We start from the raw sequence: 14,444 nt of genomic DNA, 5'->3' as shown, positions 1-14,444 counted from the left end.
TCTTAGAACTGGCTCACATACACTCTCAATGGGCAGCGTCTCAGGGTCTCTACCCAAGGCCAGCACTGCTTGTCCTAAAAATTCCATGCCTGGGGCAAGTGCCAGGCACCCACAGCACTGACAGGGCCCCTTACCTCACTCCCCGGCAGGTGCTGAGTGTCACGCTGGACTCTTCTGCCTTCCTCACCGTCCCGTGGTAAAAGCAGTGGTTCTAGCAAGGAGAAAAGGAGGGGTAGTCAGGCGAAAGGACACTGATAAGTACAGCAATGTTCATGTCTTGTGAAGGTCAGGAATGATTATATACGTCCTAACTTACAATCTGCAAAGAGCTTTCCAAGTCACCATTTTATTTGATCCTTGTAATAGTCCTGGGAAGTGGGACAGAGCAGATGTCATCATCCCCAGTGAACAGATGAAGAAGCCGAGATTCAGAGAAGCAGAAAGGTTTGTTGAAGGTCTCCCTGCTAGTCAGAGAAGCCGGGACTTCAGGTCTAGTTCAGGGGTCTTGCCATGACACGTGGCCCTAGGCAAGGCTGGCTTCTGAAGAGCCTGCCTCCTTGCTAGTAGACTCATCTCTGGGACCCCCTGCAGAGTTGAGATGCTGTCCTCCCAGAACCTCAGAATGTGATCTTTTTTGGAATAGGGTCTTCACAGATGGCATTAAATTAAGATGAAGTCATACTGGACCCATGTCCTTAGAAAAAGAGGGGAGGACACAGAGACCCCGAGAGAGAGAGAGAGAAGACGCCATTGGAAGATGGCAGCCGAGATTAGGGTGAGGCAGCTACAAGCCGGGGAGCCCCACAGACTACTAGGAGCTGCCAGAAGCTGGAAGAGGCAAGGAAGCCCCATTCCCTAGAGACTACAGAGGAAGCCTGGCCCTGCTGACACCTTGATTTTGGACTTCCAGCCTCCGGAACTGTGTCTTACATCCCCAAGTTCACTGTGCTTTGCGACAACAGCCCTGGGAAACAGAGAGCTCCCCCACTTCCCCACCTCCCCTGAATCCCTGCGTGTCTGGATCAGAGCCGATTTGGCAGCCGCATGCATGGACGCATGGAGTTCTGATGCTGTTCTCACATCGGCGTGTCTCACAGCCATCTGGTCTTCCCGACCTGGCTGGACTCCTCATGACCACGCCAGCTGCCGAGCGCCGCTCCGGGCCAGGCCCCCGGCTAGGCCTGGGAGACACAACAAGGGGCGAACAGGCACAGCTCCAGCCTTCCTGGGCCTTAGCATCTCGTGAGAGCCAATCTTAATTAAAAAGCCATACAAAGATCTAATTACAGACTCTGAAGAGAGGCTTGAAATAAAAGTTGGAGGTGCCAGCAGACTGTATCAGAAGTAGGGGGACCAGAGCATCTAAGAGGCCAACCGGGACACAGCGGGGAGCACTGAGGCACCAACCAGACCAAAAGGCGCAGCCCAGGACTGTCCCCAACACACAAGGGGCACACTCCTACAAACGTCTCCCCACATAGTTCAAGGGAGCTCAGCTGCTCAGAACAGAGAGAAGGAAAAGTCCCCAGAGCAGAGCCAGGTTCTGCAGAGGTGTTAGGAAGGGGATGAGCTATGAGCTGCAGACATGGGAGCTTTCTCTTTTCCCCCCAACGCCCAGGTAGGGCCAATCAGAAATTGCAGGCATCTGCCTATGGAAGAGTCCAAGCGAATCATCACTGGGATGATGCTTGCTTGTAGTCAGTTGTTCCTCAATCCCCAGCCAGTAGGGACGTGACCCAGGACGCAGCAGACCCATTCGTCTGAATTCTCTGGCCCCACCTTCCGCCAGCTCTGGGCAGTGGTGTGGCCTGATGATTAAATTCAGGCGTTTTGGCATGGCCAGGCCAGATTACATGCACGCTCCCTCACCTGCCAGTGATGGAAGCAGTCCCACAACCTCTCTCAGACCTCCAGCATCCTGGGTCTCTACCTCGAGAGGTGGTTGTGCGAATACTCTACATCAAGGACCCTGGCCCACAGGGGCAGGCAACGAACCTCAGTGATCATGACACGGGCATTCAAGTCTCCTTGTCAAAGGCAGAAGGTGGCCTCGAGGGAGCTGGAAGCCCACCAAGGGCCTGAATCCTCAGTCGTCCTGCACCAGTCCTGCGTCCTATGCAGCTGAACCGCGCAGCCAGACCACAGGCTACGCGCCAGGCCGGCCCTCAGCTCAGGGTCAGTGTCCGGACCACCGGTGCCCCTTCTCCTGGCAACAACCCGCTGGCCAGCAGTGTGGCTCGGCTCCTCCACCCAGGCAAGCTCAGGCAGTCAGGAGGAGGGACTGGCAGCAGGCCCCCTCTTTGCATCGAACTCTCCTGGCCTTCCAACAAACCAGATCCCGACCTTCAGAGAAGCACGGAGGAAAGCCACCACGCCGGCACCTATGAAGCAAGGGGAGGCAGGCCCAGCCCTCCTTCCAGCCAGGATTCCATCTGCTTGCAGATGCCAGCCTGTCGCACGGATCTCTCCCTCCCCCCAGATTCCAAGACCCGGAGACGCATCATCAAACGCCCAGGTTCTGAACTGATCCTCAGAACTCAGCCATGGGGCCACGAACTCCACAACTGGGATCTTTCACAGGTGCAAGAGGGGGCCAGGCCCACATGCAGTAAATGGGGTTCGCAGGGGTTGGAATGATGGAGAGTCAAAAAGCTCAGAAATGAGGTCAGCTACAGTTTCAAAAATCCAGGTACCTCTACAAATCAAGAGAATTCAAATCCAGGGATGTGTGTGAAGAACCCCTGGGCTTCCTCCCATCCTTGGAGTGATGTGTTCACTGAGTGCTCTCGGAAATAGCTTGACAACGGACTTTTGTAACATGCCTTAAATTGACCGAGGGCTTTCACACACGCCGTGTGGGCTAGCGATACTTGCCAGTGACTGTTGTAATCAATGGGGGCTAACATCCGTGCAGCCCTGACTACTGGATAAAAAAGCTAATGGAGATTTTTTCCTTTAATTCTAACAACCTCATAGCCTTATGAGGTAGGTATTATTACTCCCATTTTTTAAAAAAGGGAACTTAAAGGTGGGAGAGGTTTCCAGTTACTCACAAGGTCACACAGCCAGGTGGAGACAAACCACAGCAGCCTAACTCTAGACTCGACAGCCTCTCTGAGCAAAAGCAGTCCCAGGAAAGTGCATAGGACTGGACTGGTCACAGCCCTACTCTCTACAGCACCAACAGGGACTTAATCCTAGTCTAAGCCTTGCCACTCACTGGTTATCTGAACGTCAACATGTTCCTTTCTCTCTTCTTCTCTCAAAATCATCATGAGTAAAATGTGGTGCTGGGAGAGATGTTTATAAATTCCCACAAAATTGGTGATTCATCTTACCCTTCTATAGCTCTGAGAGTCACATCTTAATACATCCAATTTTCTGATGAAGAAACTCAACACCAGTGTGGTCAAAAGGGTTGGTTAAGGTCACATAGCTAGTTAAAGCCAAGTCTACAAGCCTGGCTTCAGACCCCAAATCTGTAACTCCTACAGGCCCGGAGGATGAGTTTAATGGTTCCCAGGGTTCCCAGGGTTCCCAGTAACCCTGGCCAAGACTGGGAGGGAGTGGCCCTCCACACTGGGGTCAGGCACAGCTAAATGGTATATTCTATTCTCGTTTCTTTTTGAAGTCCTCAGCTCCCAGATAAGAAAGCTGAGTAGGAGCTCCATGAGGCTGGGTGGGGGCTTTGCAAGAGTCCAATAGGAGGGGATGTACAAAAATAACGGGTCGTCCCATACTAGAGCTAGGATGTGCTTCGGTCAATAAGACCTTTAGGAAGGAGGGGCACTCTGGGGGTGGGGGGAAGTTCTCATCCACTCCTTTGTTTCTGAAAGGCCCTCACAGCATCTCTGCCTAATGCTGAGAGCACAAAGAACAAGTAAATGAACAGTCATGAAGTCATCGCATTCCTTCTCAGCTTCTCGGTCTGAGGGGGCCACCCAAGGGGGCTTTCACAGCAGGAAGTATGAGCTCATGGCAAACTTGTGCACTGAGACCCATTCTTGAGCTGCGGGTGGAGAAGTGCAAGAGCCAAACTCAGAGGACAGTGCTTTGTGAGGTCCTGGGGCTTTCGAGGCATGCTTGCCCCCTCCCTGCCTCCCTAGAGGCAGAGAGCAGAGGTCTCAATGACGGAGGAAGTTTCGACCAAGGGGCACTGAAGAAAGTATGGAGCCACACCTGAATGCCCCCCAGAGATGAGAAGACATGGCCAGCTTGCCCTCTGTGGGTACCGGCCACACTGCTAACTCCTCCCCACTCCAGAAAGGTCTTGGTGAAGCAGACAGCATGGATGGAACACAGCTCCTCAGCTACCTGGTTACTATGCTCCAGACCTCTCAGATCTACCAAAACTTAGCGATCCTGTGTCCCTTCCCCGTCCAAGGCTAATCTGATAAACTAACCTGAGCTTTTGCTGACGGAAAGTGGCTGTCGTTGTCTTTTGGACATCTGCACTCTAGCAGGGATATTTTAAAGATGGGCCACGTAGGAATCTCTGATTCCACGAGAAGCTGCCAGAGGAGCACTGAGGCAAAGGGACCTATCCTGCTGCCCTGTATACCACATTTCCACATCTGCATGCCACCAATGTCCATGACGTCCTGCCCGAAAGGCAGAAAACCACTGTCGCCCCTGCTGGAGTCCGTCTTCCCTCCTTCTACCCCATCTCATCTGCGCAGTCTGAGAAGGATCACTCTCATCTTGGGCACTGCTGACATTTAGGGCCAGATACTTCTCTGTTGTGGAGGAACTGCCTTGTGCATTGTAGGACACTTGGCAGCATCCCTGGCTTCTACCCACTAGATGCCAGCAGCATCCACCTCCCAGCTGTGACAGTCAAAACTGTCTCCAGACACTGCCAAATGTCCCCTCCTTTGTTGGCTGAGATGGTTAAACAAATAGAAATTTTTAGGGTAACTGCATCTGGTTAAAATTGATAGAAATCATCATGAAATATATTTTCTTTGCACTACGGTAGTTACCCACCCACGCATTAACAAAAGTTTAAGTAAAAGAAACGATTTAAGCAAAATCACTCCTAGCTGAGAACCACTGCTCTGATCCCACCAATGCTAACAGGTCCCCCAGTAGGAAAAGTTAGCAAACCATGAAATGGGTAGAATTCACTTCCTTAAATGCCCACCAGTGGGGTGTGGTGAAGCAAACTAAAATGCATCCATCTGACAAACCATTTGAAAGACTTTTTTTTTAACATTTTATTTATTTGAGAGAGAGAGCATGCTCGAAAGTAGGAGGAGGGAGAGGGACAAGAGGACTCCCAGCTGAGCACAGAGCCGAATGCAGGGCTTGATCTCACGACCCTGAGATCACGACCTGAGCTGAAATCAGGAGTTAGATGCTTAACCAACTGAGCCCCCCCCAGCTACCCTTGAAAGACCATTTTTTACATGACAAATCTTTGTGCAAATATCCAAACTCAAAAACACCTTTGAGGGAAAAAAAAAAATCCAATATGAAGATGGCAGCAAAACAAGAAAATCTGCATAACCTAAAATCACATTAAAAAGGCAGACTACAAAACCTTATCCATCCATATGGAAAAGGATCAATTAAACATCTAATTAAGTGAAATGGCAGGATTACTGGTAATTCATTTCTCTCACTTAGACTTTTGTTAATATGTGGGTGATTAACATACAACAAAGAAAATGCATGCTTCGTAATGACTGATACCAATTTTAATCAGATGCAATTACCTAAAATACTGTTTGGCCATTGTAGCCAGCAGAGGAGAGGGCGCCCTTATGAAACAACAAATTCGCATAATGGTTCTCCTGCTTGCGCCCTTGGTCTTGGGTCAGGGCAAACAGTCCCTTCGGGGGAGGGGGGCAGTCTCCACAATGCGTCTCCTCACTCCCCAGGGGTGGGGCCAGGAGAGGCCACCTGTAGATCTCTGTTGACCTGAACTTACCTCAGATTTCAGAGTGGTGGTTTGAGGGTTGCCACTTGGAGTATAATGGGTTTCCGTGTAGGCTGGAGCAAAAAGGTGTCTGCAAAGAATAGACACAGACATTTGTCTCTTTAGGTGATGGCCTCCACCCTCCTGGAAACAGCAGCCAGTCATTCTAAATGACCCAGGAAGAACCACCCACCCATCTCCTGCGCTGAAGAAAATAAGCCATCATAAGGGCCTAAGGAATGAAAAGAAAACCATGAGGAAGTTGATTAATTTTGTATTCAATGGGTTCATCACTTAGTTTGGACACAACCAGATGAAGGAGACAAAACTAAAGCATGGTTGCAACTTTTTTGGGTCCTAGGAATACACACATGCAAACACATACTCAGAATTTCCCAAGGTCTATGGACTCTATTTCGTACCCTCGTTGATAACACTAGCACTGCATTCGCCAGCTTTGAGTATCAGCATGCCAAGTTTTCTTCAAGGGAAACCCTCTTTCCTGTTGCATATTTTGGTGAGATTGTCAATCAAGGTGTCCTACCTGGCCCTGGCCAAGGGTGGCCCATGATCCAAGCTAAGCCAATGGAGTGACATTGCAAAAACTGAACAGATGGTAGCAATTCATCTGGTCCTTTGTTCTTGCTGCGTGGATTCCCGGCACGGCCTTTGCCTGCCTTTTCTGAGACCTAGTGGTTCAGATTTCCTGAGACCTGGTAGATCTGTGCGTTACAATACAATAAATTCTTTTTTCTTTTCTTTTCTTTTCTTTTCCTTTCTTTTCTTTTCTTTTCTTTTCTTTTCTTTTCTTTTCTTTTCTTCTTTTCTTTTCTTTTCTAAAATTGGACATTGGTTTCTCTCTTGCCACAGACCCCTTGAGGCTGCGGTTAAGAATCTCTCACCAAAGGTAAGACAACACCAAACAAGGGTCCTAGAATTCCTCTAAAAGTTCAAAGAAAAATAAAAGAGCCAAATGGATGTTTCAACTAGCTCAGCCACGTTAAAAGAAAAATGCACCTGTAGAAAGTTGAGGTCCAGGGGCAAAAATGGAAGAGAAACTGGGAGTCCAACAAAAAAAAGAATTAAGTGGATCTATATATACTAACATGGAAAAAATGCCTAAAAAAGCAGTTAGATAAAAAAACAATAAATTTCAGGAAAATACATATTTTAAAAATCCCTTTTATAATAAAAACTAATAACAATACACTCCAGTGTACTGAAAACAACTGGAGAAGCAAGTGTCCGTTGTTAATGGTGGTTATCTCAGGGGATTGCAGATAGTTCACAATATAAGTTGCAAGCTTCCAAAGATTGGTTGATTTTTAAAAAATAATTATCATGTATTTATTTTGAAAACTGAAAACCTAATCTGAAACTGCTTTTAAAAAGAAGAAAATATAGACTGGAGTCAGCAATGAGAGCCAAGGGCATCGGCAGAGACCACCCTGGTTTTGGAAGAGGTGACATTTCCCAGCAAGACAGGGTCAGTTGAAGAGGGTCTCCAAAGTCAGTTTCAGCTGTAAGTTCTGGGACTCCTGACTTTCAGATTTGCCTCCACTCCCAGAGTGCAGCCAGAAGGCAAATGTCACAATAATTGTCTCTTATACTATGTCAAGCCCTTCAACATCAGGCTTGGACAAGAAGAAAAGAAACTCAGTAAGAAAATGTAAAACTAAAGCAAAGTACAAAACCCAGCTTGTGTAGAGAAACTCTCATTCGCATGGGAACTTCGGGTCAGGAGCTCACTTGGCAGGTTCCGTCTCCCAGCCCACATCTTTCTCCTTAGCATCTAACAAGCCAAGGATCCAAGAAGGAGTCACCCTTTTGTCTGAGGGAGACAAACTGTAAGCCCCAGCAGGACTGAGGCCAAGCTCTTTTGCTCACCAGTATTTAACACCGACTTAATGAAAGAATGACTGAACCAGATTTGAATGAATGAGTGAGTGAATGAGTTGTTCAGCATTAGGAGACTGGAGCATGGTTTGGAGTCTGAGGGAATGGAGTTTCTATTCCAGCTGTGACATCTACTGTGTCTGTGGCCAGGAGTGAGTTACTTGACCTCTCTGGACCTTTGTCCCCACTTCTGCAAATATGAGGAGAATATGCCTACCTGATAGGGCTGTATTAAGAGTATAATGACACAATCCATGAAAAGGGCTTAACACCAGGCGCCTGGCATCACAGAGTGAGCTCAGTAAAGGTCAGCAGTCATCATCGTTGCTTTCACCAGGGATTATGATGGAAGAACCCAGAAAAACGGATGGAATCTACCTATTTCCCCCCAACTCTCCCCAGCCATGAATTCTCCAATTGATCACTTGAGAGAGGTGAAAAAGCAATTAACTTATTCCGGCAGCTCCGTTTCCTGGGTCTGCTTTCACAGACGGCATTATGGACAGCTAGGCATGGGTTCAGAGTTTAATGGTCTATCCCAGTGCCAGTGCGAGATCTGAATCTTCCCACAGGAAATGCACTCCTGGCAAATACGTTCTTAACCTCTTTTTGAGTCTTAGGGGGGAAAAATCAGTCATTCAGTGATATTAAGATGCTCCAAAGAGAACATTCTAGATTGAACCTCAGAAGTGTCCACCTTCTTGTCAGTCCCTGGCCATGTCTTCAGAAGGGTAAGCATCTTTCTGTAGCTTCTTATTCTGGGGATCTGACACCATCATCATAGGACTCTCAGAGCCTCAGGGTTAAAAGGGACTTTTGTAATCATTTAGCCAAACTCACTAGACTGTGGGCTCCCTAAGAACAAGGGTACAGGTGTTTTGTTCAAGGTTTCTCCCCACATCCTAACACCTCCCAGATAGGCAATACATGTTTATTCTGTGACTAAGTGGATGAATGGATAGATGAATGAATGAATGGATGGATGAATGAATGAATGGATGGGTGAATGAATGAATGAACAGTGAACCTTCTACCTTGTGTAGGAATCTGCCAGATGGCCATTCAGTATTGGACCTCTCCAGTGACTTGGAGCTCATGAGACCACCCACTTCATTTTAGAACACATTTAGTAGTTAGAGAAAGTTCTTATATTGAACCAAATCTACCTTTCTGTAGCTGGCACCCACTGGCCTCATTCTGTCTTCTGAATCCACCTAGAACAATCCGCTTCCTTTTCTATCTACCTACCATTTCAGGACCGGCAGCATCAGCATCACCTAGGAATTAGTTAAAAATGTAGGTCGTCTGGCCGGACCCCAAATGTACTGGGGCAGAGAGAAACTCACCCATCCATTGTAATAACTCTCTAAGTGATCGTGATGCAGAACTACCACCCTAGACCACAAGCTAGCAAGTTATTTTTAAGGCAGGCACACCTCAGAAGTCTCGAAGTGTCTCACTCTCCAAGCCCCCATCACCTTCCTGCCTCTACCACATCCTGGATCATTCTGAACTTGAAAAACCCAGAAAAGTTCCATCAAAACAGTTCACACATATTTAAGTGTTAAACCATTTAACACACCTATGTACAACCCACCTATGAGGTAGGTCCTAATCCTTTCCCCGTTGTGTGATTGAGGACCCTGGGAGCTCAGACATTTAACTTGTCCAAGTTCTTCCAGCACGATGTCAGCGCCAGGTTTCAGACCCCAGTCTGTTGGCCCTGACCATACTCTTAAGCACTTTTCTGCTCTGTTTTTCTTAGAAAGTGGAAGCGTTAAAAAAAAGCACTTCCAGGAACCAGTAGTCCAAACCACAATTTGATGGTAATGATAGTAGCCCTCAGGACAAACGGGATGTCACAAAAATGTCATGAGCTGTTAGATACGCACATATGCAGAGAAAAATATGGGTAAAGCACGCGGTAGGAGAAAGAGGATGAATGCATAAGAACTTCAGAGCGAGTTTTTTGAAACGACAACCCTTTCCCTAAATGGGGTTGCAGATGTCGGCCAGGAAGGTCTTCCTTTCCAGAAGCAAAAGGAAGGGTCATGTTTCATCACCACCCTTTGTGCAATTTTACCAATAGACAAAACACCACTTTCAAATCCACCCAAGCCAGGCCCACCTATGCCCGTGTGTCCAGGTGGTACTGGGCAGTGCTGTCGGGACTCAGAGAGGGGGCCACGGGGCCACTGAGCAGCCCAGCTTGGCCCATCCGCCCCTTCTTCAGCCACATCTTGTTCTCATCTCCTCCCGGACAAGGGGCTGGCTCAGCACATCAGCAGGAAGCCATCTCTCACCACTGGAGTGTATTAGGATTTTCAGGAAACAAGTTGTGAGTGATGTGCGTCCAGGAAGGGAGAAGGACTGTCCAAGATTTCCCACCCCACCCCCTCCTTTTTCTGGCTTTGATGGAAAAGCAGTTTCTACGAAATGCTCCCCTGCCTCATGCACACACACGCTCCAGGCTCACAAGCACCCAAGGCAGGCAGAGACTCTATCCCAATGCTAATAGCAGCCAGCATGGAAATGATCGATTTGGGCAAGACTCAGGTTGCTCAGGCCCCAAAGCCCTCCAGCAAAACCTGCATCTTCCGAACCCAGCTGGGAAAAGAAGCTGCCCCCCAAATACTAGACATAAGATTGCTCTCCAGGGAAAGACAATAGAGTTGCCTGTGGCGGCCCGGGCCCTGTGAGTAGGTGCAGCCAGACCCCAAAGCACACTACAGTCTGAAACAGCCTTGACCCTTCTGCCCTAAGGCTCAGCACCTTCAAAACCAGAACAATCCTTTTAAGGATTATTTACTATCAGACAAATTTCTAACGCCTCTCTAAAACTTCAATCTCTAAAACTCCCTCTGGGGAGAGAAGCAGCAGGGCTCAAACAAGCATCTTCTCTGAGCTCAACCCTCCTTCCTCTGCCTGAGATAAGCATCCGGTGAAGACAAAGAGATAACAATTTCCAAACCACCTTGAGAAACAATCTAGGCAGCCATGCTCAGCACGGGTCGGCACTACTTAGCTCATCCCACCGTGGCTACTTTTCACACACCTCCTCCCCCCAGAGATTGTTCCATCTAGGTCTTTCAAGAGTATCCTGGCGCTTAAACACTGGTGATGCGTGGGGAGGGACAGCCTCTCCCTGGAGGATCTTCGCCCTTCCCACTCGTGCTGATGCTAACGCAAGCCTCTGTCATCTCTCGCTCAGGCTCTCCATGCCGTCGTCTGGGACTTAGACCAGTCACTGCACAACACCCGGAAACACTGTGAAAAAATATAAAATCCCAGGCCCCATCCCGGCCCCACTGAGAATTATATTCTCTAGAGAAGGACTAAGAAATCTGTATTTTTAATAGTTTTTCCAGGTGATGCATTTTCAGGCTCTGGGAATTCTCCTACTCCACTGGATCGATGTTAACATTTTAAATTCTTTTCCCCGTTTCTAGGCTCTTGATCACCCTCCCGCACCTGAAGATGATACCAGCACAGCACAGAGGGAAAGTCTGGGCTCAGAAAGCTTCGGTTTGAGTAACAGTTGCACTGCTCTCCAGATGACTGTCAGTTGAAACCCTAGAAATGAGGCAAAAGACAACCACGCTTGCTTTCAATTTCTCAGAGCTGGTAGGCTGGAGAGGCCAGGCTAAGGGTCTCTGGACTCCGGACTCCGTGGGGGGGAGATGCCGCTTTGAAAGACTACAGTTAATTAAGGCAGCTCTCCTACAACCCTGTAAAATCAGCCCTTACCTTGTAAAACGCTAATGAGGTACGATAGAGATGCAAATGATTTCTACCCAGTGGAAAAGATAATTCTGAAGGTTATGGTTTCATTTCCCCTAAAATGATATTAACCAGTTTTATATCGAACTTAGCGATCTTATCTCAACTTTCATTTTCTCACTATTAAAAAAATACATGCGTACATACATGTTTCCCTTCTCCGACTTTTAAACCAGTTTTATCTTTCTGGCTCCACCATGAGGAGATAATTCAAACTTTGACAAGTGCTCACTGGTATTTGTATGAGAACTAGTTCTTTTCACTTGAGCCACCTAAATCACCTCGTGTCCTTGACCAAAAATCACAGAGTAATAATTACTATCTTACAGCACCATTGAAAGGATCAAATGAGAAAATAACATCCGAACACTAGTTCGGACACGTTAAGTTCTGGGGAGCTTGGGCAAGTCAGTGAACCTCTCTGTGCCTGTTTTCTCATCTATAAAATGCGAAGAATTTTAGAATCTTTGTCAAAGGGTTGCTGTCAAAAGAGTATGAAACTTTGTCAAGTAAAATCAACAAATGTGAAAGAACTCTTTGTAAAGTATAAAGTATTTGTGTTCTAAAATCATGGTTATCATTTTCTCTAGGAATAGCTAGATGCACATGTGGCAAAATCCTGATAATTGGTAAATCCAGATAATGGGTATCTGAGGGTTCATAATACTAGTCTCTCTCTTTATGGGTCTTAATTTTTTTTTTTTTTTAAGTAGGCTCCACGCCAACACAGGGCTTGAACTCATGACCCTGAGATCAAGACCTGAGCTGAGATCAAGAGTCAGATGCTCAACCAACTGAGCCACCAAGGCGCCCCTGGTTATTAATATTTTTTAACTAGCTAGGGGGACATTTTGCCAATCACAAGCTATTTGGCCTTAGTCCCCCTTTCTATCAAGTGGAAATAGTCCAGGACAGGGAGGCACTGGAAGGGCTTTTGAAAAGCAGAAAGTGCTGTTCTAATGTAGTGGCCAATGTTTGCCCATATTTGGGACAAAATAACAAATTCAGTAAGTATTATTTTGTTTTCTTTTGTTTTCGAAGAAGGAGAAAATAAAGGGGAGAAGAGACAGCTGTTTCAGAATCAAGATTTCCAAACCATGAGCCCGGAGTGTTCATTCCACCTCTGACTCCAGAGGAATGGAAACAAACCAACATGCCAAAAGCATGGCCCTAAAGCCAAATAAGGACTGACAAGTCCAGGGGCCCACAGGCAGAGGCATTCCTTTTTGAGGGAACAGAAAGGCCAAAGAAAGAGGAACTTTAAACATCGGTCCTAATCTAAAGAGTGGGGATCTCCCCCTATCCCAAGGACTTCCTTGAACAAGTATCATTCTTGCCAGAGGACCAGCCCCAGAAGCAACACTTTGAGGCAAGATGGCGCCACCCATAATCCTGGCAAAAGGCCGAAGCTACATGGCATGTTTTCTTTAACCTTTTATTAAGGAAGTTTCCAAACAACGCATTAAATCAACACTCCTTTTCACCAACCACTTCCCATTACATCTTCTCCCAGTCCGCACAAGACCTGGCATCCTTCCGACCAGCTCCTGGTCCTATGTTTTGCTTTTATATACCAGCGGATGTTTGGATGAGCACTGTTTACTCCTTTGACCAGCAGGGTCTTTATTTAATCCTCTTCATGCCTCCCTCCTGGCTAACTCCACAAAAATGAGTAACCTCTCTGAGCAAACGGCTGATTTCTTGGGATCAGGGAGCTTAATTGTCCGGAACCTGAGGTAAGGGACCTCAAAATGACTCACCCAAGAGTTTACAGGTTTGTTCTGCAGTGTCCTGAAAAGCCCATTATGAGTGTTTATTGGAACTAGATAAGAACAGTTAAAGGAAGAAGGAGGAGGAGGAGAACAAGAACCACCACCACCACCACAACCGTTAAAGGAAATGGGGTATGATCTCTATTTCTTAGAAAAATTTAAAAAACGAAAACATTGTCTGATAGCAGCCTCCGTTGTCCCATATCGTTTCCATAAAGGTTTTTTTTTGGCGGGGGGGACGATCAATATATAAGTTGCAGAGCTGACTGCAACAAAAGCATCTTTATTTGCCACCCTCTCTGTCCAATACTTCCCCTCAATCCACTCTTACAGAAGAACTTGAAAAAGAGCGAAAGCAACTCACCCAACATCACACAGTTATACTTTGTTTCTACACCCATCAGTCTAAATAAACAGAAGTAAGCGAAATGTCAGTGGTAGCTAATCCAAGAGTTCGGCCGTCCAGACACTCGCAGAAGGCAGAGAGGAAGGATGTTAGTGCAATCTCATCAATAATTGCTTATTAAACTGCATCACGGTACAAACCGCGGGGCATAGGGCCGCAGGAAGGCCGAATTCCTCCTGGCCTGAGTTCACCACGTATTTGTTCTGGGTCATCGGCCAAGCTGCCGTACCCCTCCCCAGCCTCAGGCTCTGCATCTGTGAACCCACTTACTCGGCGCAGGAATACTGACTGAGGCCAGTGGTGCGCCAGGCACCGTGCTGGGATGCTAGGGGATGGGAGTGAAGCAAGCGGTTTTTCTGCCCTCTACCCAGCACCTGCATCTGCCGCCATGACGCTCAGAGGAGGCAGAAGGGGGGCAGAAGATGCCACCCCCAACGATGCCACTTTAGCATAAAGATGATTTTGCACTGAAGGCAACTGAGAAGCAGATACAAAAAACAAAACAAAACAAAAACCTCTCGGCCCTCCCCCTATTTGCCTAAAAGTAAGATAAAATTTTCAAAGGCGTCCCTCCTCCCCTCTCTACCAGGAAGGACAAAAGGTGATCAGTAATCGCGGGAGACAACTTCAGGCCCTATCTGCCCAGAGAAGATACCAGAGGAATCCACAC

At 47.3% G+C, this 14,444-nt stretch overlaps 1 protein-coding gene across 1 annotated transcript in view; it reads right to left on the bottom strand.

Moving 5' to 3' along the window:
* ADAM19 (ADAM metallopeptidase domain 19) overlaps positions 1-14,444 on the bottom strand; it is a 78,044-nt gene that overhangs the window by 43,084 nt on the left and 20,516 nt on the right. The window contains exons 4-5 of the mRNA XM_045791996.2: positions 5,933-6,011; positions 135-211 (exon numbers count right to left, since the gene is read on the bottom strand). Coding sequence (XP_045647952.2) covers positions 135-211; positions 5,933-6,011 — 156 coding nt within the window. The remainder of the gene's footprint in view (positions 1-134; positions 212-5,932; positions 6,012-14,444) is intronic.

Source organism: Ursus americanus, chromosome 15, assembly GCF_024610735.1.
Source record: "Ursus americanus isolate L20-20 chromosome 15, mUrsAme1.1.p, whole genome shotgun sequence".
Taxonomy (NCBI): Eukaryota; Metazoa; Chordata; class Mammalia; order Carnivora; family Ursidae; genus Ursus; species Ursus americanus.
The sequence above is the reverse complement of the archived record's forward strand: the minus strand, read 5'-3'. Positions and strand labels throughout refer to the sequence as shown.